At 49.2% G+C, this 26,711-nt stretch overlaps 1 protein-coding gene across 2 annotated transcripts; it reads left to right on the top strand.

Annotated features, from left to right (window-relative positions):
• Positions 1 to 1,119: 1,119 nt before the first annotated feature.
• On the top strand, positions 1,120 to 25,861 carry Nadk (NAD kinase). Of its 2 annotated transcripts, none has more exons than XM_040734914.1 (12): positions 1,120 to 1,202; positions 11,388 to 11,592; positions 13,771 to 13,854; positions 19,074 to 19,203; positions 20,090 to 20,198; positions 20,324 to 20,409; positions 21,621 to 21,723; positions 22,245 to 22,384; positions 22,554 to 22,653; positions 22,732 to 22,889; positions 23,447 to 23,529; positions 24,183 to 25,861. In XM_040734914.1, exons 2-12 carry the CDS (start codon positions 11,414 to 11,416, stop codon positions 24,340 to 24,342), a joined length of 1,332 nt encoding a protein of 443 aa, XP_040590848.1. In that variant the 5' UTR covers positions 1,120 to 1,202; positions 11,388 to 11,413; the 3' UTR covers positions 24,343 to 25,861. The 2 variants fall into 2 exon arrangements, with proteins under 2 accessions (XP_040590848.1, XP_040590847.1); XM_040734913.1 differs by lacking the exon at positions 1,120 to 1,202 and adding an exon at positions 3,236 to 3,403.
• Positions 25,862 to 26,711: the final 850 nt, after the last annotated feature.

The raw sequence follows: 26,711 nt of genomic DNA, 5'->3' as shown, positions 1-26,711 counted from the left end.
ACTCTCTTCTGGCTGTCACCTACCTTTTGGGTACTGGACAGCCTTCATTCAACTGTTTATCCCACCCTGGCCAGATAAAACTAATGTCCCACTTAGTTTTAAGGCAGGACCCAAAGAGGTACCTGTGCCTGAGGGCTTGCCTGAAACACATGCCACCACCCCTGTGACAACCTGTCTCTAGGCACAGGCCCATCCTCTTTACCTACTTACATCCTACTTCTCAAGCTACCCTCCCCTGGATTCTTCCTTTTCCTTATCATTTAACCCTTATAAGGCCAGATGTTGGAGGGAGGCCTAAAGCAAAAAATGTGACTTCTTCCTGGTAGCTCACCCCATGTGACCTTTTTAATCTACTTTGAAGCCAGCCCAAATTAAACACTGGGAGTCTTGAGTACCCTCTGTCCATTCCCATTCACTAGGTTCCCATTAATCAGCCATTGACTAGGTTGGTGTCATCAGCCCCATGTCTCCCTGAGCCCTCAGTTTGGTGGGGCCTGCTAAGGCATTGGGCAATGTCAGCTTAGCTTTGTTCCTTCCTCTGAAATGGGGAAGCCACCTGCACAGTCCAGGCCCTGAGCCCCATTGTAGACAAAGGGTTTCCCCAGCAGCCACTGGACACCTGGCATTTTTTATTTAAGTGTACACAGAAGTCTCTCTGACGCATGTGGTGTGTGTGTGTGTGTGTGTGTGTGTGTGTGTGTGTGTGTTTTGTTTGGGTTTTTGTTTTTCGAGATAGCGTTTCTCTGTATAACAGCCCTGGCTGTCCTGGAACTCAGTCTGTAGATCAGGCTGGCCTCAAACTCATAAGAGATCTACCTGCCTCTGCCTCTGCCTCTGCCTCCTGCGTGCTGGGATTAATGGTGTGCCACTACCATCCCCAGCCACAGAAAGGTTTCTTGCTGTGTGACCTTAGACTGCAGACCACAGGCTGGATGCCTTTGCAGAAGATGGCTGATCAAGTCTTACTATAGAACAATACAGTAATACCCAAAAGCACAGTTCAAGCCTTGTGTGGGTGTGGCTGCTGTTTACTCTGGGGAAGGAGTTGGGCTTACAAAACACATGAGGAAGTTACAAAACTTTTAAAAAACCCTCATATTTCTGTCATCCTTCCTACCCCCAATTTTGTGTCTTCACTGTGCATCAATCTGTTCATTTTGGAAGGACAGAACACCAGAGAACAAACATCCTGACTGCAGCAGGTATGGCGGCTGTGGGGAAGCCTGGGGATTGGGCTGTACAGGAAGGGCAAAGCCAAGGGTACCATGTCCTGCCAAATGGAGCATAGAATGAACATATGAAAGTCATGGTGCTGGGAGCCAGGAGAGTACAAAACACCTACCGGTGCACTATCCACATGGCTGATGTGTGAGCTGGGTATCCACCAGTTCAGCATACCCCTAGACCAGTTACAAGGTCAGCTCTAATGACCTTCTGGACCTCCTTTCTTCCCATTCTTGAAGCTGTGACTTTATACAGTCACTTTTCAGCTGCCAGATTTGTTTTTTCTGAGACAGGATCTCACTATGGTACCCCTGGCTGACCTCGAATTCCTAGAGATCCTGGACTGTGTTGGGAACAAAGTAGTAAACCACTATGTCCAGCCAGCTGCCAAGTTCTTTACTGACACGCTTAAGACTATAGGCACAAATCCTGTAGACTGCTAAAGTACCTCAGGGTACTACTACTAAAGATGCCCCAAGCACAACTGGCACCTGAATCAACAAGAACCTATTGGGCAGCCCACGTTGCCACCAAGTTGGCCTGTATTGACCCACAAGGTCCTGGAGACCTCAACTGCAAACAAAAAACAAAAAAACAGCAGGATATAGGTCAGGGATAAAGATCAGACCGCAAGTCAAGGAGGCAAAAAGCGGGAAGGGATCTGGGGTTACTCTGTGGCGCTGGGACAGTCAAAAAGCCTAGGTAGCAGCCTTCTGTCTCCTCTGGCCTCTGTTCCACTATTTTGCTTCCGCCTCCCCTTCTGCTGTGCCTCTCCACTCTGTCCCCGCCCACTCTGCCGCTCTTCCTCTCCTCCCCGCCCTTTTCCGACCTGCTCCCAGCCCACCCTTGTCTGAGTCGCCTCCACCCCTCTATGCAATTCGTAATCCCCTACCACAACGTTATCCCAGTTCCTCCCTTTGGCCCCTCCCCTCTTGTGCTGTCCTGCTTCCACACCCTGTCCTCATCCAGTTCCGTTAATCCCTGCCTCGGTTCCTTTGCCCCGCCTGCTCTGTCCTGCCCGCTTCCTCTCGGCCCCGCCTCCTTCCCTCGGGTCCTGCCCACTTTCCCTCGGCCCCGCCTCTTCCTTGCTGTTCCTGCCCACTTCCTCTCGGCCCCGCCTCCTCCCCGCTGGTCCTGCCCACTTCCTCTCGGCCCCGCCTCCTCCCCGCTGGTCCTGCCCGCTTCCTCTCGGCCCCGCCTTCTCCCCTCAGGTCTTGCCCACCTCCCCTCGGCCTCGCCTCCTCCCCTCTGGTCTTGCCACTTCCTCTCGGCTCCGCCTCTTCCCCCTCAGGTCCTGCCCACTTCCCCTCGGCCCCGCCTCGCTCTTCCTACCCACTTCCTCTCTGCTCCGCCTCCTCCCCCTCAGGTCCAGCCCACCTCCCCTCGGCCCCGCCTCCTCCCCCGCTGATCTTGCCCACTTCCTCTCGGCTCCGCCTCCTCCCCCTCAGGTCCAGCCCACCTCCCCTCGGCCCCGCCTCCTCCCCCGCTGATCTTGCCCACTTCCTCTCGGCTCCGCCTTCTCCCCTCAGGTCTTGCCCACCTCCCCTCGGCCCCGCCTCCTCCCCTCTGGTCTTGCCACTTCCTCTAGGCTCCGCCTCTTCCCCCTCAGGTCCTGCCCACTTCCCTTCGGCCCCGCCTCGCTCTTCCTACCCACTTCCTCTCTGCTCCGCCTCCTCCCCCTCAGGTCCTGCCCATCTCCCCTCGGCCCCGCCTCCTCCCCCGCTGATCTTGCCCACTTCCTCTCGGCTCCGCCTCCTCCCCCTCAGGTCCTGCCCACTTCCCCTCGGCCCCGCCTCCTCCTTGCTGTTCCTACCCACTTCCTCTCGGCCCCGCCTCCTCCCCGCTGGTCCTGCCCACTTTCTCTTCAGGTCTCCTCCCACAGCCTGTGATTCTCGGGCCTACAAAAGGCAAATGAGAAACCCGAGGTCTGGGTACCTGTCACTGTTTGCGGCTGCGCGGCCCTCCCACCCTCCCCACGTGCTCGGCAGCGCATGCGTGTGGCTCGCGCTTGCGCACTGCCATCCTCGGCGCTGTGCTGCTCGGTGGCGCCGGACTCTGGACCGGGCGGCCATGGGGTGGCGGGCGGCTGGGTCACTGAGGGCCAGGTAGCAGTAGGGCGGCAGGGACCGCTGGCTCGGCCCAGCATGTAGACGTCCACGCGGGCGCGCGGCAGCCGACGGTGAGTGCGGGGCCTTGGGTCGCCATCTGCCCGGCGTCGCTTGCCGCCGGAGGCCCGTGGAGGCCGGGTCACCGCGCCGGCCCTGCCCACCTGCCCGAGGCTGGACGCTGGTGGCATTGACGCGCCTCTCCGTGTCCGAATGTGGTGTGGGCTGCGGCCAGGATGACGCGTGATCTCGGGGACCAGTCTGTGGGACAGATCTGAGGATCCGGCCGGGGGAGGGGTCTGAGGAAGAGTCGCAGGTTCGGGTCCCGGGAGAAGCCAGGGAGGCCGCTGTTCTGTTCCTGGCTCTGGCTAAATCAGCGCGCAGCATCTCAGCTGACTCAGCTCCCCTGGTCTCCTTGGGGCCTTAGCAAGCCAGGAGAGGGCTTGGCCTGTGAAACTTCAGAAGCCAAAACTAGTGCAAAGTAGTGAGTGTTAAGCGTTCTGTAAACTGTCGGGGTGCGGAATCTCCAGAGTCACATTTTAAACGTGCTATGCAGTGCTTGCCAGAAAATTCCAAAGCCCTGAAGGGTTCCTAGAGGCACCCGCCTCTTATAACTCAGATGTCACATTCACAGGCCACTGGTCTTGTGCTCCGGCAGCTTTCTTAATTGTGGGAATAGGGCGTGACCATAGCAGTCACAGGGTCTGTCCTTCCTTGGCCAAAGCCGGGCCTCTTTTACCAGCTCTCCTCCCAAGCAACGGGTTTCCTCCTGGCTCTGATTCTGAATAGCAAATTGTTTTCCTTTTCTTGTTTGGTAACAGCCTCTATTTCAGTTCGAAACTTACTCCTTTGGCTCTTGAAGAGGATGTTTTTCTAAAACTACGTTAGTTTACTTCATGTATCACTGCTAGTTTTTCACAGGCCTGACGATGGCGTCCTTGCCTTAGTAATTTAAGCATCTTGCTGGATGACACACTTCAAGAACCTCACTTTCCCTGCCAACATTGCTCTCAGCCTGTAATGACCTCCTGTCCCATGGAATTTCTTGTAGCATGCTTGTCCTCGGCCGTCACTTCAGTATGACTTTACGCAGCCCCATCTTGTGTTCTGGGACAGCCACCAGTGCCGATACACTGCCTGACCAGGTGTCATCTTTTGGAGGCGGCATCTCAAAATACTTCTGCCTTCTCTCCTTTGTGGAATTGTTTATTAACACTGTTGTCGGGGCTGCTGTTTTATTCATTTTTGTCTTGTTTGAGATACTACAGATCCTACCTGGAGCCTCACGCATGGTAGACAGGCATTGTCCTACTGAGCCAAAACCCACCCAACACCCTCCATCTTTGCTGACACGCTTAAGACTATAGAATCGGATAACAGAGAACAGCAAGGTTTAGATTAGTTGTGTAGCACCCTGGGCTTCACTTGGAGAATGGAGAGAAGCTTTCTTTTACGTTAAAAAAAATTTATATTGAGGCGGGTGGGCACGAACATGGTGCTGCTCATAGGTGAAACAGCTTTCAAGAGTCGTTTTCTCCATGGGTTCCATGGATCAAACTCACGACATCGGGCTTTGCCAGTAAGTGCCTTTACCTGCTGAGCTATCTCTCTTACCCTGTATTTGTTTTTTAGACATAACTTCATGTATCCCAAGTGGGTTTCTCTTTTTTTTTTGTTTGTTTGGTTTTTTTTTTTTTTTTTTTTGGTTTTTCCGAGACAGGGTTTCTCTGTATTGTTTTGGAGGCTGTCGGTCCAGCCTGGCCTCGAACTCACAGAGATCCGCCTGCCTCTGCCTCCCTAGTGCTGGGATTAAAGGCGTGCGCCACCACTGCCGCCCCCCGCAAGTGGGTTTCTAATTCCCTGTACACAAGTACGCAAGGATGCCTGAACTATGTCCTCTTATGTGTACCTCTGCATACTGGCATTACAGGCATGTACCAACCATATCCAGTTGGGCTTTTTCTTGTTTTAATGTGATGTTGGGGATCAGGCCGGGGCTTTGTGCGTGCCAGACAAGCTCTATCAACCGAGCTACATTTCCAGGCCTCAGGTGTTGTTTCTTTTTAAAGATTTATTTTATTTTGTATTTATGTGTATGCATGCGTGTCTGTGAGTGGTTATGGGCAAGTGCCTGGGAGGCAGGAACAGGGTGTATCGGATCCCTTGGAGCCGGAGTTACAGAGCCGGGAAGGAAACCCGAATTCTCTGGAAGAGCAGCAGGTGCCTTTAACTGCTAAGGCCTCGCCAGCCCTGCAGGTGGCTTACTATAAGGAAGTGGATTCACCTGCATCTTTATTACCTCAGATCTGCCTGTTTCCTGGTACCACAGCAGGAAAAAATTCTGTGGGAAAATATCAGCACCACCAGGAGGAGCCTTGGGAGGACAAGAGGATGGGCTGTGGCCTCAGGCCTCCAGTCTCTAGGCTTTCTTAGATCTGTCAGCAGTTACCATGGGCTGTAGCCCTCCTGAAGGAGGAGATGTCACTTTTCAGCCCCCAGGAAGCCACGCTTGTTGTCTGTGATGGTTGCTTATCATATTCCATGACCTGACCCATGGCTGCCATGCTCCTAGGGCTACTGCATGAAAACAAGTAAATTCATAGAAACTAATGTTTGGGTTAAGACAGGCAGTACTAACATATGCCGGTGCCATCCACTGCAGTGGACATGGGTGGCACCACCTGACCACTGGGCCTCTAGGCCTGTCTTCCTGTCTGCACTGGTTGGTAGAGCCTCAAGAACACCTCGTTCAGGTGTATGAAACTGTTCCACCACCAGATGGGTTCTGTGATTCCATTGCTTAGAACTTTCCAGAAACAGCACACTAACCCCAAACCTCTCTGCTAGCCTGGCTATCATTTACTTGTAGAAATGAGGTAGGTATTAGATAATCCTAAGGACCTGGACAGTGTCGCTCACAGTAGCGATGCCAGCCTGGTTAATAAACATCACTCTCTCAAGAAACAGTGAACAACAGTCATGAAACTTTTTATTTTTTATTTTTTTTGCAGCTTAGTAGTAACAAAGCTAGACGTTGCCTCATTACTCTCACTAATTTTCCTTTTCCTTTTTTTCTTTCTTGTTCCTTCTTCATTCATTCTTTTTATTATTTATTTATTTGGGGGTTTTGGTTTTTCGAGACATGGTTTCTCTGTGGCTTTGGAGGCTGTCCTGGAACTCGCTCTGTAGACCAAGCTGGCCTCGAACTCACAGAGATCCGCCTGCCTCTGCCTCCCAAGTGCTGGGATTGAAGGTGAGAGCCACCACCGCCTGGCTATTATTAGTATATGCATGTATTTTCTTTTTCTTTTTTTTTGTTTTGTTTTGTTTTGTTTTCGAGACATGGTTTCTCTGTGGCTTTGGAGGCTGTCCTGGAACTCACTCTGTAGACCAGGCTGGCCTCGAACTCACAGAGATCCACCTGCCTCTGCTTCCCGAGTGCTGGGATTAAAGGCGTGCACCACCAACGCCCGGCTGTATTTTCATTTTCTTAACACTGTCATTTAAAAAGTAAATGGGTGTGGCAGCATAGGCTTGTAATCCTAGTTACTGGGGAGATGGGCAAGAGGACAGGAAGATCACAAGGTCAGAGACTGCCTAGATCACAGGCAAGACCCTGTTTTGTTTTTTTACACGTACAGCTCAGTAGCAGAGTACTTCATAGCTTGTAAGACCTTGGGTCTAATTCCTAACAAAACACAGCATAGGGCCTGGAGTGATGGCTCAGAAGTTAACAGTACTGGCTGCTTCTCCGGAGGTCCTGAGTTTAATTCCCAGCAACCACATGGTGACTCACAATCATCTGTAATGAGATTTGGTGCCCTTTTCTGGCCAGCAGGCATATATGCAGGCAGAACGTTGTATAGATAATAAATCTTTTTTAAAAAAAAAAAGGAAATAGTTCAGCTTTCAGTCTTTTTGACTGGCAATCCAGCTGTTTAACACCACTTGAAAAGGTTCTCTTGTTGTATCACCTCAGCACCTTTGTCAAGACCCATTGGCTTGGCTAGGGTATAGCTCAGAGGGAGAGCATGTGTACACAAAACACACAAATGGTGGTTGGGGTCTATTTCTGGGCAGTCTGTTGTGTTGTTTAATATTGAAATTGAGCACAGTGCCTTGTGCTAGGTAAACACTGTACCATTGGGCTGTATCCTCAACCTTTTTATACTTTTGAGACAGAGTTTTGCTGCCCAGGCAAGTCTTGAACCTGTCGTCATTCTGCGTCTGCCTCTCAAATCCCTAGGTTTTACAGGCCTGTGTCAACAGCCCCAGCTGTTCTGTTTCTTTGCTGCATAGACCTGACTGGCCCCAAATTTGCAGTGGGCTTCTGCAGTCAAATGCTCTACCACTGAGCTATACCCCCGATTGCAGTGGGCTTCTGTTTCTGTCTCCCAAATCTTATTCTGATTTATATGATTTAGATAGGAGGTGTAGACAATGCCTGGGTTTTTTTTTTTTTTTTTTTTTTTTTTTTTTGAGACAGGGTTTCTCTGTGGCTTTAGAGGCTGTTCTGAACTAGCTCTTTAGAGCAGGCTGGTCTTGAACTCACAGAGATCCGCCTGCCTCTGCCTCCAGGGTGCTGGGATTAAAGGCGTGTGCCATCACCACCACCCCCCACCCGCCCCCCACCCCCGCTAATGCCTGGGTTTTGATTGTTTTGTTTTATAAAGCCCCTCTGGTGTTATAAAGTGTAGCCAGAGTAAGAACCTTTACCTTTGACCTTAGCATGGGCTCCATAGGTTTGTCCATAATCGGTGGACTTTTCTTCTGCTTTCCCTGCCATGGTTATACATCTTAGTTGCAGAGATGGGGTGGTTCAAAGGAGTAGAATTATGTGCTCACAGTCACGGAGACTGAAGTCCAAGATCATCAGGTACCAGCTCATCCGGGAGAACTCTTCAAAAGCACCTCTGTGCAGCTGATGTTGAGCAGGTTTGAAAGTGGAGGGAGATCTCTGATATCTCTTAAAAGGCACTCATGAGGGCAGTAGTGGTGACGCCTTTAATCCCGGCACTTGGGAGGCAGAGACAGGGAGATCTCTAAGTTCAAGACCAGCCTGGTCTACAGAGTGAGTTCTGCGACAGCCAGGGCTACACAGAGAAACTCTTGTGGGGAGGAAGGGAGAAAGAGGCACTAAAAGACATCAGGGCCCCACCCTTGTCTCACTTCCTCAGAGGCTCTTCTCCAAATATAGTCACAGTGGTAGTTAAGGCTTCAGGATAACTTCAAGCACAGTGCTGGGCCTGGTGGTATAGGTATGTTATCCCAGCTATTTTGGAAGCTGAGGAAGAAGGATCACAAGTTCAAGGCCTATGTGGGTGACAGAGAGACTATGTCTCAAAAAGTAAAGTAAAACAGCTTGAGGAAGAGCTTAGCCTAGCATGAATGAGGTCCTGGTTCAGTCAACATTATTGTTAGGGGGAAAAACCATTTAGCCACAACACTATTTCCTCTGGGATGTAATAACTTTTTTTTTTAAAGGGTTTCTCAGCCGAGCTTTGGTGGCACACGTTTTTAATCCCAGCACTCAGGACTCAGAGGCAGGTAGATCTCTCTGTGAGTTCCAGGCCAGCCTGGTCTACAGAGGGAGTTCCAGGACAACCTCCAAAACAATACAGAGAAACCCTGTCTCAAAAATCTCCCCATAGGAAGGGTTTCTCTATGTAGACCAGGCTGGCCTTGGACTCAGCGATCCTCCCTGATAACATTGCCTCCTGAGTGCTGGATTAAAAGTATGTGTCACCAGGCCCAGCCAATTCTCTTCTCTGATGGCAAAATGCAATGATTTCCTTATTAAGCATGGCTTGTGTTGAGTGCATGCTTGTAGCACATTCTCCTTCCAGGCTCCTAAGTTACTGGCTCATCAGGTTGGTCTATGGGCTTGTGAAGGGTTGTCATGACTATTGATGTAGGAGGAACGAGCCCATTGTGAGTGGTACCATACCCTGGGTAGGTGACCCTAGGTGGTTACATAAGGAAGCTAGCTGAGCACTAGAGCAAGCAGCTTTTCTCCATGGTTCCTACAGATTTTTGCTGACTTCCCTCAGTGATGGCCTGTGAACTGGATACGTAAGCCAAATAAATCCATTCCTCTCTTAAGTGCTTTTGGTCAGTGTTTTATCACAGCAACAGAAAAGAAACTACAACCAGTCATTTAACTGAAACTAGTTTATTAAAATTTAGCCCTGACTAGACTAAGAGTTCACAGAGCTCTGCTTGTCTCTGCTAGTTTTGTTTGTTTGTTTGTTGAGACAGGGTCTCTGTTTTGTAGCCTGGCCTGTCCTATAATTCCCTCTGTAGACCAGGCTGACCTCAAACTCAGAGATCCTGCCTCTGCCTCCTGGCTTCATGGGCTTTCGTCCCAATGTCTAGCCTTTTTGGCTTTGTTTTAGAGACAGGAGTCTAACTGTAGTCCTGGCTGACCTGGAACTAGAATCTGATTGCTGCTGCTTCCCAAGGGATGGGATTAAAGGCGTGTACCACCATCACCAGGCCAGCTTGTTTTATTCCATTTCGGGTTTTGTTGGTTCACTTCCACGCATCCTCAGAAAATCTAACTCAGTTCTAGGGGTGTAAATAAACTTTGTGTTTGCCTAGTTTCACTGTCTGGATGTTGCCCAAGGGGCTTCCCATACTGGCTTTAGCCCCAAGTGGGCTGGGAGAATGTTTCAAAACTCCAAGTGGAGGGAGTCTTTTTTGTCCCGTCCGTCGTCCCGTCCCGTCCATCCGTGTCCCATCCCGTCGTGTCCCGTCCCCCCCCCGCTTCCTTTGTCTTATTTCCGATCTTATTGAGCCATGGTCAGAACTGTGCACCTTTAAGACATTTGGGACTTGAAATTGTCTTGGAGGGTTATTACAATTCAGTTATGATGACTTTGTAGGTGCACACCCCAGTGCATACCTGTTCTTCTTCAACTATTAGGGACTGAAAAGTATATCACCGTGCTGCTCTCCATACTACAACTTTACGTTTTGATCTTAATTGTTTGGTCACAAGGGCTGCTGTGTGTTACATGTCCACCCTTCCAGGGATCCTTTTATCTAACTTGTGATGGAAATACTACAACTCTGTCTTGGTTATTTTGTCCTTACTTTCTCCTATCTTTTTTTTTTTTGTTTTGTTTTGTTTTGTTTTTTCGAGACAGGGTTTCTCTGTATTGTTTTGGATGTTGTCCTGGAACTCCCTCTGTAGACCAGGCTGGCCTCGAACTCACAGAGAGATCCGCCTGCCTCTGAGTCCCGAGTGCTGGAATTAAAAGCATTGCACCACCAACGCCCGGCTACTTTCTCCTATCTTTATATTGGTTCAGAAACACCAGTGAGGGGTGAAGGCACCTCTTAGTCATAGAGCACTTAGCTAGAACATGCTAGGCCCCTGGTGCAGTCGCTGGTACTGAAGAAAAATGACAAGAAAGATTCTGAGTTCTTAGCTGTCTTTAGGTTGAAAGTAGTATATTTTTGAAGAAGTTTGGAAAATGGAAACCTCGCAGTTTTTTCCTGTTGCATGTGACTTTTCTTAGGGAGCCCGTTTTCCTGTTTGTTTTTGTTTTGTTGGTTTATCAAGACAGGGTTTCTCTGTAGACCAGGCTGGCCTCGAACTCACAGAGATCCGCCTGCCTCTGCCTCCCGAGTGCTGGGATTAAAGGCGTGTGCCACCAACGCCCAGCCCTGCCTCTGCCTCTTGAGTGCTGGGAATAAAGGTGTGCACCACCACCCAGCAGGAGTCTGTTTTATATTCACCGAGATATTGATAAATGATCCCAACCAAGTCCAACAGTGAGTTTATTGATGTTACTTACTGGATCCTGGGTGACTCAGACAGCTGTATCAGTGGAGTCTTCCCCGTAGTGTTTACTGCTCATATATCCTCAGGGAAGGGAGGGGCCTCAACAATTTCCATCATCCCTCCACAAGGAATGTCCTGAAGGTCTTGTGAGAGCCTTGTGCAGGTAACCACAGTTGTTCAGATAATCACATCCAATGTTTCCTTGGATAGACTGAGTGTTTGTTCCTGCTGAGTACCTACATTGACTTTTTTTATTTTATCAAATTAAGGCATCAGTGTTTTTCTCCTATCAACTATGGAAATGGAACAAGAAAAAATGAATGTGAGGAAGGAGTTGAGCCCTGATTCAGCCTCATACCACTGCTCAGCTTGTCATGGGGATGAGACCTGGAGCTACAATCATCCCATCAGGGGCCGGGCCAAGTCTCGGAGCCTGTCAGCCTCACCTGCCCTGGGCAGCACCAAGGAGTTCAGGTATGACCAGGAGTATTCCCTCTCCTCTCTTGACATGGTGGGACATGTAAGGATTCTTGCAGAGGACACAGCCTGTATCAGTGTAGATCAGCATTGCTTAAGTGTGAGTTTTGTCCACAGGGTGGGGCTGGGCACTGCCCAAGTGCTGCTGACCTTAGCAGAGGGATCAAACAGTGTCCACGAGACTTTGTGCTGGGCACTTGTTACCAACTGGCATGTGCCAAATATAGGCTACATTATGTTTTTCTTTCTGCCTCAGCATAGAAGCACCCAACCAGAACCGTGCTGACCTTCGGTTAAGCTTGTAGGCAAGCTTGGTTGCCCAGAAGTGCTGGTGGGACAGAGGTACCACTGTGACCTGGAGCCCTCAGCTCCTCACACACAGGCCATGGGATCTCATGTGCAAGTTGTGTGGCACTGCCTTCCTTTGCTGCAGCATAAAGCCTCAGGGAAAGGTCACCTGTCAAGCATGGGATTCCACTCACCTCAGGAGGTGTTCTCTCTCGGTGACAATAACTTACATTTTATGTGGAAGCTTACCAGAGACTGGCACTGGCTACAGAGCAAGGGTCACAGCTGTGAAATGTGAAGACAGGCCCTCTAGCGAGGAACCACTTTAAAACCATGCATGTAGTCTTTCCCGTGAGAAAGAGTGATCTCACAGAGCTCCTACCTGTAACAGTGGAGGAACAAGGGGCGGCTTCTGGTTCTGTATAGAAAGTTCATTCTGTGAGAGATGGCTACAGTGACGCCAAGTGGCCAGAACCTTTGCTCTGGGTACACAGCTGATCCCGGACTGTCCTCTGTTGCCTAAGCCTTCACCACTATGCTTCTACCCTGCCAGCTTTGGGCAGAATTGCCTTAGTTTCTGGCTTGTGTGGGTTTTGGCCTAACATATCTTTTTTTGTTCCAGGGACATTGAACCCGTGAAAGTGACTGTAGGTCAGGGTAGCTTCTGTAGCTGGTGGCTGATGCTGTGGGGCAGTACAGGGACAAGCAAGTTTGTCCCTGCCATCTGTCCTTCAAGGAGGATAGAGAGAGTGCCAGTGCTGACTCTTGTCCTTTGCAAGCCCTAAATTTCCTTCCTGGTAGCCTTTAAGTTTCTACAAAAGTTGGTATTCTTGATAACTTTTTAAAGACTTATGTAAGTAACCCAGGCTTGGTGACTCATACTTGTAATCTTACCGATTGAAAGGCTGAGGCAGGAAGATCACAAGTTTAAGGCCAGCCTGGGCTACATAGAGAGGCCCTGTTTGAAAAAAAAGAAAGAAAAGGGAAAAAGCTTAATGTAAAACCCTAGCACTTGTTTAGTACAGAAAGGTCTTCAGTAACCAATGAACTCCTCTCCAGTAATCAGCTGTCTGGTCTGGCCAGGCTCCCTGACCCTGAACGCTGCCCATCCCCCATCCCCCAGAAGCAGAGCTGTCTTTCATGGCATCATCAGGATCAGAAGGTTTTGTGAATTTGGAGGCGGGCAGCTGAAGGAGAAAACTAATTTGAACACTGCTCTTGCTAACTCAGTGTTGTTCTCTTTGGGCTGTGAAGGGTTGGTGAGACCCCCCCCCCAAAGACCAGAGTCGAATGTCCCAAGAAGAGCAGTCACAGTACTGCTGTGGTCTTTGTGCTGATCCCCCAGAAGCACAGGGAGCACTGGCTGCTGCTGTCCTTGACCACTGCAGACTGCAATGAACCTGTGTTTGGGTGCTCAACTGGCTGGGTCACTTTTCAAGAGGAGGGCTGGATTGCTCAATTAGTATCTGTGTTATAGACACATGTGCTCTAGAGCAAATATTTCTGCTAGAATGTTCATCTAGATTATTCAGGGTGGTGCCAGCTTTTGCCTCCCGATTATAGCCCACAGACCTGCTGAGAGGTGCCGCCTTGGGTCCTAGGCTCACGCCAGGCCAGTGCTTTCCTGGCTCTTATTAGACTTGTCTCTTCTTTGCTTTGGGATCAGTGTCTACAGGAGCCTGTCCAGGTCAGCTTCCATGTTTCATTACTGCCACAGGGGAGCTGTCTGGCATAGCACCCCAGACCAGGGCCTGCCATGTGAATGCTGTGGATGATGGAGCTAACATCATTTGGGTTTCTTGGAGTTTTAAGGGCCTGACATAGCCCGTGTCTGTCTTGCTGCCTGTCCCCTCCTACTTTGACACTCACCCCCACTGTGCTCTACAGGAGGACCCGCTCTCTCCATGGACCTTGCCCAGTGACCACATTTGGACCAAAGGCGTGTGTGCTACAGAACCCCCAGACCATCATGTGAGTTTCCCAGACTTGGTAAGCGGTGGGGGTGGGGGATCCTTGGGAGTATGGTATTGCCCTGTGTAGGGTTCTGAGTTTAAAACCAAAGCCAAGCAGGTGTCTTTCAGAAACCTTGTGTGTTGAGAGACTCCTAAATGGAGATTCTCACCTGGTGATTTCTCAAATGGCTTCTGGAGCCAGAGGGCAACTTTCTGTTTTGGTACACATCTGTATCAAATCTGGCACTCGGTTTGAGGCGGGAGGATCTCCAGTTCCAAGCCAGCCTGAGGTGTTAATGTTCATAAGATGCTATTCTTGGCCACAGAGTCAGACCCTGTCTGAAAAAACAAAAACAAATAAGCAAACCAGGTAGAAAGAGAAAAGCAGTGGGGAACTGAGGACTGTATGGGATCGGTTGATTCTTACAGTGAGAATTCCATTCTAGCACAGTGGTTTCTCTTTAATTTTTCCAGAAGTAGAAATATGAATTTTCTTTCTTTTTCAATGGTTTTAGTTGCTTGAAAGATGCTTCTCCTTGTTGGTGTGTATACTTAAAGGGGTGGGTTTGCCATGTGAGAGGTGGAACACAGGCCTAACACTCTGCCACTGAGCTGCATGTCCTCCAGTGTGCTCCTCACAACCCTGTCACTGGCCAGGACAGCACCCTGGAATAGAAACTTCTGAGATCTCAGCAGTTAGTGTATCTCATTGTCTCTGTCATCCCAAATTACGCTTTATATTTGATATTTCCAAAAGAGCAAATGCTTCCTCACTGTGCTCTGCACAGAGTCTAGCTGTGTCTTCTCATAGAGTACCAAAAAAGAAAAAAAGAAAATCCCTGAAGTGGGTTGATACTACTGCTTTGTATTTTAAAAGTGTTAACTAGGCAATGGTGGTGTACACCTTTAATCCCAGCAGAGGCAGACAAATCTCTGAGTTTGACATCAGCCTGGTCTACTGAGCAAATTCCAGGATGGCCAGGGCTACACAGAGAAACTCTGTCTCAAAAAAAAAAAAAAAAAAGCAAGCAGCAAACAACAAAAAACAAAAACAAATTAGAATGTCTGGGCCAATTGTGGCTCAGTGAGTAAAGGCACTTGCTGTGAAGCCTCACAACCTGAGTTCAAACTCCACGTGGTGGAAAGAAAGGCCATTGCCCTCCTTCCACACTCCCATTGGGATACACACACTCACATACACACACACACTCACGTACATACACACACTCACATACTCATACCACACACACATACTCACACCATTCACATACACTCACATTCACATACACACACCATACACACTCACCACATGCACACATACACACATACTCACACCACACTCACATACACACACTCTGAACACACTCACATACACTCACACACACACACATACACTCACACACAACACACACATACACAACACACACACACACAATCAATCATGAAATCATGAATCCCAGCACTCTGGAGTTAGAGGCAGGCAGATCTTATAAATTTTATTTCATCACCTTTGTTTTTGTTTGACCCTCACTGCCCCCCATCCAGAGACCTTTGTTATTTGTGTATCTGGAGTCTGTTCCAAGTTCTCCCTTTTCTTCAAGGTAGATTGAAAGGGCCACATGTGTGGCTGACTGCTGGGGAGGAGTGCTTGGACTTGTTAGGTAAAAGATCGTCCTGAGTGTGTAAAATGGAGAGATGCCTCACTTTTTGTCTTGTTTCATAGGCAGGCGTTGTAGACAGGGATAATGATGTATGATGCAGCTGTGCCAAGATGACTCCGATTTCCCCTCAGAACACACGTGCCTATGCTGTCACCACCCTTCTCTTGTCTGGATTAGAGACCCTCTAAGCCAGTGGTTCTCTGAGACCCTTTCATACAGATCCTCATGTTCTGGTAACGGTAACTGCAACCATGAAATGATCTCATTGCTACTTCATAACTGTAATTTTGCTCCTGTTATGAATTGTGATATAAATATCTGATATGTAGAATATCTGGCCCTCAAGAATACGCAGCCCCCGGAGGTCGAGACCTACAGGTGGAAAGCACCTTTGCTTGTTCTGCCACCTCCAGGCCGTCCAAGGAACTACTTTTAAACTTCACGCTGCTGACTGCAGCGTTGTAATGAAGCTGTTCCACTCCCTTAGGGCTGGAGGGATGCTAGTATTAGTGTTTTTGAGGCAAAAATTCTCCAGTGCCTGTGCTCACAGAGCAGAATTACAGGTTATTGCTGAAGACAAGGGTCCTTATCCATACATCCAGCAATTATAATTGCACCAACACCAAACATTCTCCTAATATCTACTGTGGCCTCATTGTCTGTCCCTCATGTGGCCCACCCAAGCTCCCCACTATCCAGAGCTCTAGGCACCCCTGTGCTTCCTGCTCCTGGCCTGATGCCCACATGCCTCCCACTACCTCCCAGTGTCTTACTGGTCTTCTGTGTTTGCCCAACTATCAGCTGCTTATAGCACAGCCTAACACCTACCACTCCATTAATCAGTTTTCGTTTGTTTGTGTAGTGTGTGTGTGTGTGTGTGTGTGTGTGTGTGTGTGTGTGTGTTTATTTGCACCATGTGTATGCAGCTTATGCAGCTTTCTGTGGAGACCAGAAGAGGATTTTGGGCCCTGTGGAACTAGAGTTGCAGGCAGGCGTAATACCAGATACTGGTGCTGGGAACCAAACATAGGTCCTCTGCAAGAGCAAATATGCACCATTAACTGTCCTGGAACTTGCTCTGTAGGCCAGTCTGGCCTCAGACTCAAGAGATTCAACTGCCTCTGCCTCCCCAGTGCTAGGATTAAAGGCATAAACCACCACACCAGGGGAGCTTTATGCACTCTTAACTGCTAAGCTATCTCTCCAGCCCCTCACAGCCAGTTTTACTTAGATATTGGTTGCTTAGATCAAGACACAAAGTGACCGCCAAACCATTCTTTGAGGTTAGGAAGTTCAAGTAGGGGGCTTTGGGACTGTGGGCTAGTGTCTAGGACAGGCACTAACCTGCCTGGGATCATTTGCTCCAGGCTCTAGAGTACAGAGTTCTGTCACCCATGTCTCTGTAATCTTCCACATGTCAATGTAGGGCACATAGTATCTGTGTTACAAGAATGAGGGCTTCCCAAATATTCCCAGGGTAGCACAGAAGGCTTATCATGAGGAATTTTCATTGCCTTCTTAGTTTGAGACTTGACTTTGAGGCTGTGTTTGTTTTCCTTATGGGGATATGTGAGGTTGTCAGCCTCTGTAAGTTGTATGGCACAATGACAGTGGTCATGAATTCCTGGCTGGCATGGCAGATCACTCAGACCTGGTTCTGACAGGCCATGGCCTGCCAGCTCCACATGGCACCTGAAGCTCACACTGAAGCCAGCATCCCCTTTCCATGACCCAACAGGAAGTTGAGGAACTGGTTTGTGGTCACAGGGAAGGCTTGGTATCTTGGCCTGTCTATAAAAATTGCTGGTGGCACACACTGAACCCTGCTGAGCTTTGGGACTGAAAGTCTTGGGCTGGACCTGCCTGGGGCAGTCATGACACACATGGGCAGGGCAAGCTGCTGGGTGTAGGGTGGGGACTTGGAGCTCTGATGGGGCAGAGGGTTGTGATCACTCACATTCTCTGGAGCCCAGAGCCTGGCAAGTTTAGGGCGCAATTGCCTTTCACCTGCAGCCCTTTCACCTACAGATGGCCTGAGAACTCCTCCCTGTGGGCGGGCCCTGCCATTTCCAAGCTCCCAGTTCAGGACAGTGTGGCCTGCCAGAGGCCTGCTAGGCAGGTGGTCCTGGTACTCCACTAAGAGCAGGGAGTTTGGGCTGGCCCTCTTTACTCCTAAAGTTAAACGAGTTTTTTTTCATTTTTAAGGTAGATGGTTAGGCAAAATGGTCATGTACTCCAAGGAAGTCTACATTTTGTTTATTTATTTTTTATAGTTTAGAGAATACTTCTGTAAGACCTTTGACAAGTCTTTTACATTTTGTTTTCAGTTTTGAAGATAAACTGAAAATTAGACTCACAGTGTAATATCCATCTAGGAGCGTGGTAGCCAGGCAGGGTTGTGTGTGTGTGTCTGCTAGTGAAGTAACACTGAAATGCTGGGGGCATGCCTGCTGTCTCCTAGAAGGTGGAGACTGCCTCAGGAGTCGTGAGCACTACAGGCAGGTGGGGAGGTGAGAGGTGGCTATGAGTGGCTCCTCCCCTCCCAGAAATGCCAGAAACAGGTGAGTGCTGTGACCAGGGTTGCATGGTCATTTTGTAACCTCTGTTTTTAGTAGTTTATATCATAATTTCTTCATGGGTTCTTGCTGACTGCCAGGTCATGGAGCCTTTTCTTAACTGGACAGGGAAAATGGTGCTGCAGAAACTAAGATTCGCGCTGGGCGGTGGTGGCGCACACCTTTAATCCCAGCACTCGGGAGGCAGAGGCAGGCGGATCTCTGTGAGTTCGAGGCTGGGCTGGGCCGACAGCCTCCAAAACAACACAGAGAAACCTTGTCTCGTAAAAACCTAAGATTCGCTGGGCTAAGCATGGTACCAGCTCACGCCTTTTGTCCCAGCACTCAGGAGGCAAAGGCAGGTGGTTCTCTTATGAGTTCGAGGCCAGCCTTATCTACATAATGAGTTCCAAGGCTACATAATGAGAACCTGTCTCAATATATAAATAAATGAATAAAGAAATAAGTTAATAATTAAGAGCTAGTTGAGTTCATGGCATAGAGAGGTAGGCCACACACCTTCCATGAACATCAAAGGAAACACATGTCCTAAAGGGTCCTGGGACTGAAAACTATTCACAGTAAATTCCAAGACAGAGTCCTCAAAACAGCTGTTGTATGTTTTGTGAGGAGCTGGTGTCCTCAGTGGGCTTTCCCCTCTCCTGCTCCATGCCATCTCTGTCCCCACCAGGGAGTGTCAGTAAGGAAATGAGCATAGCATATGTGATCTGGCCCATGAAGGTGATTACAGGTACAGTTGGCAAGCAGGATGCCATGTGGACAGTGGCTAGGCAGAGGGATCTTCAAGGATGGTTGCTCTGGAGCCGTTGTGTTCTTGGCTCCAGGCTGCAGAATGGCTGACAGCTATCCCTCATGGGATCCATTGGTGATTCTGTGTACACAAGTTGGCAATGTGTTTTAACTTGTTTTTGGTGTGTGGTTATTTTTATTTTTCCAAATTGTATGCCTCTTTCCTTAAGGAAAAGATGACTGCTGATATGAGTTCTCTTCTCTCCCCAAAGGCATATTCAGGACCCTGCAAGCCAGCGGTTGACATGGAACAAGTCTCCCAAGAGTGTGCTTGTCATCAAAAAGATCCGAGATGCCAGCCTACTGCAGCCCTTCAAAGAGCTCTGCATGTACCTCATGGAGGTAAGGCCAACAGGGTAGGGCTATGCTCTCAGGGTGGATGCATCCTACTCAGGAGTTGGGAGGAGACTGTCTAGGGTGGCAGAACAAAGGACTCGTCAGGCCTCTTAATTAGATGTCTGAAGCATTCTAAACAAGCCCTGCTGGCACACAGAGCCGGAGGCTGGGAAACACAAGGTAGAGGAGCCTTGTGCCGTACCACATGTTTATGAGGAACTGCCCCATGGCCGTGCCACACTGCTTTTTGTTGTTGTTTTGGTATTGGTTTTTGTTTTGGTTTGGTTTTTTTTTTTTTTTTTTTTTAAGACAGGGTTTCTCTGTGTAGTCTTGACTGTCCTGGAACTCACTATGTAGACCAGGCTAGCCTCAAATTCACAAAAAGAGATTTGTTTTAGCTTGTTAATCTGGGAATGCGAAGTCCAGGGGCCACCTCTGATGGCCATCTTCCCTGCAGAGCCCCAAGGGATAGGGCAGCGTATGGCAAGGGTAGTGTGTGCTTGAATATCTCCTGCCCTTTCCCTCTTCCTGTAAAACCAGAGTGCAGTGGTATGACTCTACCCTGGTTGCTTTACTCTTAATCACCACTCGAGATGCCACTTCTGAGCATCTCAACACCTCAAAATCATGTTGCCTTTCAGTACATGACTTGGGGGACTCCCTCAAAACACATCCAAACCGTTGTACAGCTGTTTGATTCCTGAGCCACTGTGGTTAGAAAGTGACCTATATGATGCCATGAGCCACAGGGTTTCTGGCTACATAACAATGAAGTGAGCAGGATGGAAATGACTTGCTAGCTAAGAAAACCACTTTTTTCACCCATCTGAAAGTGGAAAAGGCAGCCTGACATGGGCTGAACTGGTGAGGGCTGTGCATGCTTTGCTTCCAGGAGAACAACATGATTGTGTATGTGGAAAAGAAAGTGCTGGAAGACCCTGCTATAGTGAGTGATGAAAGCTTTGGACCAGTGAAGAAGAAATTCTGCACTTTCCGTGAAGGTGTGCTGTCCTGGGCTCTCTCAATTGGCAGAAGCCGTTAACACTCTGGCCTTGTTGGCATATGTATGCTTGGGCACTAGGGCTTTGTGTAACAGCAGTTCCCAAGATTTGTGTCTGCTTTCTAGATTATGATGACATTTCCAACCAGATAGACTTCATCATATGCCTTGGAGGTGATGGTACCCTACTCTATGCCTCCTCACTTTTCCAGGTAAGGCTATGTTTCAGGGTATTGAGGTATTATTTGGGTGCAATATGAGGAGGTGTTTTCAGAATGTACCTCTATTCTTCATCACACAGCTTCATATCAGAAGGCCACAAGCTTCTTAGTGTTCTTACTCTAAGGCAGTGGTTTTTCTACCTGTGGGTCATAACCCCTTTGGGGTCAAACAACCCTTTTACAGGGGTTACCTATGACTATTGGAAAACACAGCCATTTGCATACATTAAGATATATAACAGTGGCAGAATTATAGTCAATGAAGTAGCAATGAAAATAGTTTTATGGTTGGGGGTCACCATAGCATGAGGAACTGTGTTAAAGGGTCACAGTGTTAGGAAGGTTGAGAACCACTGCTCTAAGGAGAAGGAATTATTTTTTCAGCCCATTTATTAGCAGTAAAACAAGTTTGCAAGTACCTAGTCTAGAGTGAGATAGATGGACATGCTCCGACAGTGTTGGGCGGGTGTAGGATGGAAACTCTCCCTGAAGGGTGACCACATGGTCACAGACCAGACAATCTGAGAGAGGTCTGGCACTGCAGAACCAGTATAGAAGCCAAAGCCCCAGGCTGGTAAGGGCAGCAAGGGAACATTGGAGCCTCGTTGGTCTCACCCTCAGCAAGGTGGGACCCAGTCCAGTGGTATGCTCAAGGAGTGGGCATGGTGGCCTGCAAAGAGTGGGCTGGAAGTAGGTAATACCCCTGGTGGGCTGCCAGGGCAGGGCCCTCCAGCTGTGTGGAACTGGGAGTGGGGGTGGGGTTCTCCTGGCAAGATGTCATCCCTGCTTTGCAGCAGAAGTTTCTGTCCAAGGGCTGCAGACAACTTGTACCTTGAACCTTGAGTTTTGCTCAGTCCCATTTGTATTTAGGTGGGGCCTAAACCATCTCCACTTTTCTTCTTCCATCCCCCCGGTCTCTGCCAAGTCTGCCTACCTTCTAGCCTAGGTCACAGCCTTGTATCTGGTACTGGCCAGATCTTTCCTGTGTGGCCAGTGAGCTGGTCTGGTCTTGTTGCTTTTGTTTCTTTTTGGCCCTTCCCACTTTTTTTCTCCTTGCTTGGGGAGATGGCACCATCCTGCCCTGTTCTGGCTCTCCCACCTCTTGCCTGGCTTGTGCCCACCCATTCCCAAAGCCCACAGCTATTGATAGTTTGGTGGTTCCTGGGTAGCCCGGCAATGCCATCTGGTCTCCTCACCTACAGGGCAGTGTGCCTCCTGTCATGGCCTTCCACCTTGGCTCCCTGGGCTTCCTGACCCCGTTCAACTTTGAGAACTTCCAATCCCAAGTGAATCAGGTGATAGAGGGTAAGTTGGAATGTTCTTGATCTCACAAATGAGCTCAGGATTTCCCTTTTTGGTTAGGTTTTTGTTGTTGCTGTTTTTGTTTTTGTTTTTTCTGGTGGGTATTTTGTCTGCAAGTTATGTCTATATACCACGTGTATGCCTCGTGCCCCTGGAGGTGTGGGATCCTTTGGGACTGGAATTACAGATGGTTCAGATCATCATGTGGGAGCTGGGAATTGAAACTGGGTCTTCTTTAAAAGCAGCAGTGCTCTTACCCACTGAGCCATGTCTCCAGCCCCCTTGGTTACTGTTGGTTTTTAATATTTTTTATTTAATGATGTAGTTTTAAGATTTGGGGATTTCTAAATTTCAGATATTTCAAACTCTCCTTACTAAAGTGGGAAATCTGGCAGCACCTGGCTGCTCAGGGTGGCTTTGGTGAAAGGCACTGAAGGTCACTGGCATGGGAACACAGAGGAGAAGGGTCCCAGCTTCCTTGGAGGTGGCCCTGGCCTCCCTGAGCTGGATCCTGCTGACCCCAGGGAATGCCGCTGTTATCCTGAGGAGCCGGCTGAAGGTCAGGGTGGTGAAAGAGCTCAGAGACAAGAAGATAGCCATCCATAATGGCCTCAGTGAGAACGGCCTGGACACAGAGGGCGGAAAGCAGGCCATGCAGTACCAGGTCTGTGGAGAAGTCCCCAGCTAACTAACCTCATCTGCCAAGGAGGGGATCAGGGTGGGATGAACTCGGGACTGGAATACCTGACACCAGAAACTTCTGGTGAGCCTTAGGTGCTTATGGTAGTGCCATGACCCTGAGTGCAGTGCCATGGCCTTGCCATCTCTTCCAGGTCTTGAATGAAGTAGTGATTGACAGAGGCCCCTCCTCATACTTGTCGAATGTAGATGTCTACCTGGATGGACACCTTATCACTACTGTTCAGGGCGATGGTAAGACCCATGCTGCACCTAGGGACCCAAACACCCCACCCAGGCCCAAGAGTGATGACTACACCCTGTCCCTGCCAGGAGTGATCGTGTCCACCCCGACGGGCAGCACAGCATATGCAGCTGCAGCCGGGGCTTCCATGGTCCACCCCAACGTGCCGGCCATCATGGTTACACCCATCTGCCCCCACTCGCTGTCATTCCGGCCCATCGTGGTCCCTGCAGGGGTCGAGCTGAAGGTCAGAGCAGTCTCCTGTATCTCCTCTGGTCTGTGAGTCTTTTGACCCTGAGCCAGCAGAAAGCAGTTGTCACTACCTCAGTATCTGCCACCTCCAAAAGGTCCACTCCCCAGCACCCTTCCATGTGAGCCTTGCCTGTTAGGTAGCTTTCCATCTGTCCATAGTCTCTGGTGTCACAGAGAGCTGGCCCGCCCTCCATGCAGGGGCTCATAGTTGCAAGAGGTAGGGATGGTCCCCATTGGGAGGGAATGGTATAAGAGTCCCCATATGATGAAAGACCCCCGACTGGTGTCCTCCACAGGGCCTCCGACCTGGTCTATGACTGACCTCTGAGTACCCAACCTCAGCCTCATTTTTCTCTACCTTCTATCACAGGCCACTCAGGCTAGTTTGTCACTACCGTGAGTTATAGTGGCCATATCTATATAGCAACTCTTCTTAGAGCATCAAAATGAAGCTAACGGTGTGCCATGCAGAAACTCTGGAGGACTCAGAGTAGGCTGGGAACACATTCTTCATGCCTAGAGCTCACTTTTGTTCCTGCTCCACCCCTCTAGATTATGCTGTCACCGGAAGCCAGGAACACTGCATGGGTGTCTTTTGATGGACGGAAGAGGCAGGAAATACGCCATGGAGACAGGTGTGGGGCTGCAATGCTGGGGCATGGACTGATCTTGTCTTCTGTAGTATGATGTTAGTCGCTAGTGAGTGGCCTATTACAAAGCATGGTCATGCATAGATGCAGTAGGCTTGTAGCAAGACCCTGTCCCTTGGTTCTTGTTATACAGGCAGAGATGGGATTGGTCTCAGCGTAGATCTAGGGTGAGTCACCTCCAGCAAGACTGGGGTGCTGCCTATGACCTTCAGTACTTGAAGATGAAAAGTCCACAGTCAGCTATCAATCCACTCACTGCACAGTCTCAGAAACAGCCAGGTGCACTGACATGAGCTAGCCCCTTCATCTTCCTGTATGTGTGGGTCTGTTATGTGTGGCTACCCCAGGACCTAGGGTGGGTCTGCAGAGCAGCTGTGGATTTCCCAGGTCATCACCAATCCTCACCCTGCCTTGCCTCAGGAGAAGTTGCCCAGATCCTGGGAGTCTGAGACCTGGAGTCAGGCCACCAGTACAATAGGGACAGGGCCTGGCCTGTGTCTGGGTACCCCAAGGATCTAAGTGGCTGCTGGTATTTGGACAAAGTGGGGCCCTGGGAGAGGGTGTTGGCCTAGCGTGAGTAGTTTGTTACTTAAAAAGGCACCCGCCTTACCCAAACATGTTTCTCTTTCCCTTCAAAGCATCAGCATCACCACCTCCTGCTACCCGCTGCCCTCTATCTGTGTGTGCGACCCTGTGAGTGACTGGTTTGAGAGCCTTGCCCAGTGTCTGCACTGGAATGTTCGAAAGAAGCAAGCTCACTTCCCAGAGGATGAGGACCAGGATGAGGAGGACAGTTAGGCCTCACTTCCCAGCCTCCAACCTGAGCCCTCAAGCCCTTGGGGGCCTTCTTCCTTCTCTTGCTCTCCTGCTGGCCTTCTGGCTGACCTGGCCTTGACGAACCACATGGCTGTCAGGCTTCTGTGTCCTGCCTGCCTTGCTGGGAGAGCTTGGGTCTGCCTTTTGAAGAACACATCAGCTTTTTAATGTTTTTAAACCTTTTTCATTTCTAAAGAAGCAAAATAAGAATTGGGTTGGATGTCCTACATCTCTCCCATGGGCCCCCTGAGATCCCAGGTCAGGAATTCCCATAAATCAGTCTGTTGAAATTCTGAGGGGGGTCAAAATGAATTGATCTTCCCTTTGATATTGAAATAAATGTCTCAGCCAGAAATCTTCCTTTAGCTGCAGTGCTTTTCCCCAGGGCCTGTACCTTTCCCCCCTACAACTCTTGGGGTCACCTGGTAGCTTTGCTGTGGGTTGGCAAGGCATGTCATGGCTAGGTGCCTCTGAGTATGGCCCAAGGCCTCTGACTTCTTTCCAGAGAAGACAGAGGCAACACTTTGCACAGCCATCAGCAACATCACATTCCTCATATAGCAGGACAGCAGCTCCTGAGACGTTTTAAATCCTGTGTACACTTTTTAGAGGTTATTTTAAACTTTCTGAAGTGATTATGTACATATTTTCTTGTACACACTTTGTGAAGATTTAGAGGGGACTGCCTGTTGTCCAGTGTTTACATTGTGTCCAGCCCAATGCAGACAGTCCAGGACAGGGCTCTGTGCTTCCTCTCTTCCCTTACACAGTGGCCACTAGGGTTTTGAGACCAACTCACAGGCTTGTGGGCCCACCCTCCTTCTATAAAAGTCCTAGGTTTGCATCTGAGCAGCAGCCCTATGGAGCCCTGTGGGCAGACATGTATGTAGCATAAGTGGCACACAGGGGTGCCACATAGGCCCCGGATCCTTTGTGATGTCAGTGGTCAGTCACGGCGCCTCTGTTAGGTCTCTGCCTTCAGTTTTGTCTTCACCTCTTGCGGCAGTAGGAAGGGAGGACTGCCTGTTCTTCGACTGGCTTCCAGGGTAAAGTCAGTCTTCTGTCTCATGCTGCCCAAAAAGGTTTGCCGGCTGCTATAGGGCTGACCACACTGAGCTAGCTTCTGCTGTTAAAGTCAGGACCTACTAGGCCCTTGTTGACACACATCAGCACCTATGGAGCCCTAAGTGGTCTGGCTTCAGTGCTGTTAAACTGTGGTAGCTTGTCCCCAAGAGCTGTGCTGTTCGTCTGTGATTGTGAGCACAGTAGGCCTCTGCTGTGATCCAGAGGAGAGCAGGGTCTGGAGCATGGGTCGCCCATCTAAAAGGCAAGTGTTGACAAGTCTAGAAGCAAGCTGCTACCAGACTGATCTAGAACACATGGGGTTTTCACGTAAATTCTTAATGTTTCATATTAATATCTTAAAATTTGTTAATTGTTAATGAAGGCCTTATTACTATTTTCAGATTCTTTCAATAAATAAACTTGTTTTAAAAAAACAGGTTAAGTAGTAGCTTTCTCTGTCTTTTTGTTGTCTCGACCTGCAGGACACTCAACGTGGGTCTGGTGGACACCTAGGAAAAGATGGGGGGCAGGGGATACAAGGACGGACGCCAAGACAAGAGTCTGATCAAGGCGACAACTTTATTCATCCCAAAGGGATTTATATAGGGGAAGAGAGGAGGGGAAGGAATGGGGGAAGTGCTGTAGCTGTGATGAACCTGGTGGAGCGAAGGTCAGTGGGATGGGTAGGTCATCCTGTGTCCTCTGGTAACCTAACTGCAGACTCTAACTTTATCTTTCACATTCCCCCTTCTATTGTTTAAGCCTACGCCCTAGATAAGCCACCGGTCTGTGTCTGGAATTTGGCAGGTAGCAGGGTAGTCCTGAGTCATGTACTTTTTTTTTTTTAATTTATTATGTATACAATCTTCTGTCTGCAGGCCAGCAGAGGGCATCAGAGCTCATTCAAGGTGGTTGTGAGCCACCATGTGGTTGCTGGGAATTGAACTCAGGACCTTTGGAAGAACAGTCAGTGCTCTTAACCGCTGAGCCATCTTTCCAGCCCGAGTCATGTACTTCATGTACTTTCTATGAAGGTCTTTTCTTTTTTTTTTTTTTTTTTTTTTGGTTTTTCGAGATAGGGTTTCTCTGTAGCTTTGGAGGCTGTCCTGGAACTCACTTTGTAGACCAGGCTGGCCTCGAACTCACAGAGATCCACCTGCCTCTGCCTCCCGAGTGCTGGGATTAAAGGCGTGCGCCACCAACGTCCGGTTTTTTTTTTTTGTTTTTTTTTGTTTTTTGGTTTTTACGAGACATGGTTTCTCTGTATTGTTTTGGAGGCTGTCGGC

The sequence above is a fragment of the Mesocricetus auratus genome, unplaced genomic scaffold, assembly GCF_017639785.1.
Source record: "Mesocricetus auratus isolate SY011 unplaced genomic scaffold, BCM_Maur_2.0 Super-Scaffold_100042, whole genome shotgun sequence".
Taxonomy (NCBI): domain Eukaryota; kingdom Metazoa; phylum Chordata; class Mammalia; order Rodentia; family Cricetidae; genus Mesocricetus; species Mesocricetus auratus.
The sequence above is the reverse complement of the archived record's forward strand: the minus strand, read 5'-3'. Positions and strand labels throughout refer to the sequence as shown.

Coding starts and splice junctions, on each gene's coding strand:
- Nadk (XM_040734914.1), top strand. CDS start 11,414: ATGGAAATGGAACAAGAAAAAATGAATGTGAGGAAGGAGTTGAGCCCT. Junction 20,199..20,323: donor ATTCTGCACTTTCCGTGAAG/GTGTGCTGTCCT, acceptor TCTGCTTTCTAG/ATTATGATGACATTTCCAAC. Junction 22,890..23,446: donor CTGCAGGGGTCGAGCTGAAG/GTCAGAGCAGTC, acceptor CCACCCCTCTAG/ATTATGCTGTCACCGGAAGC.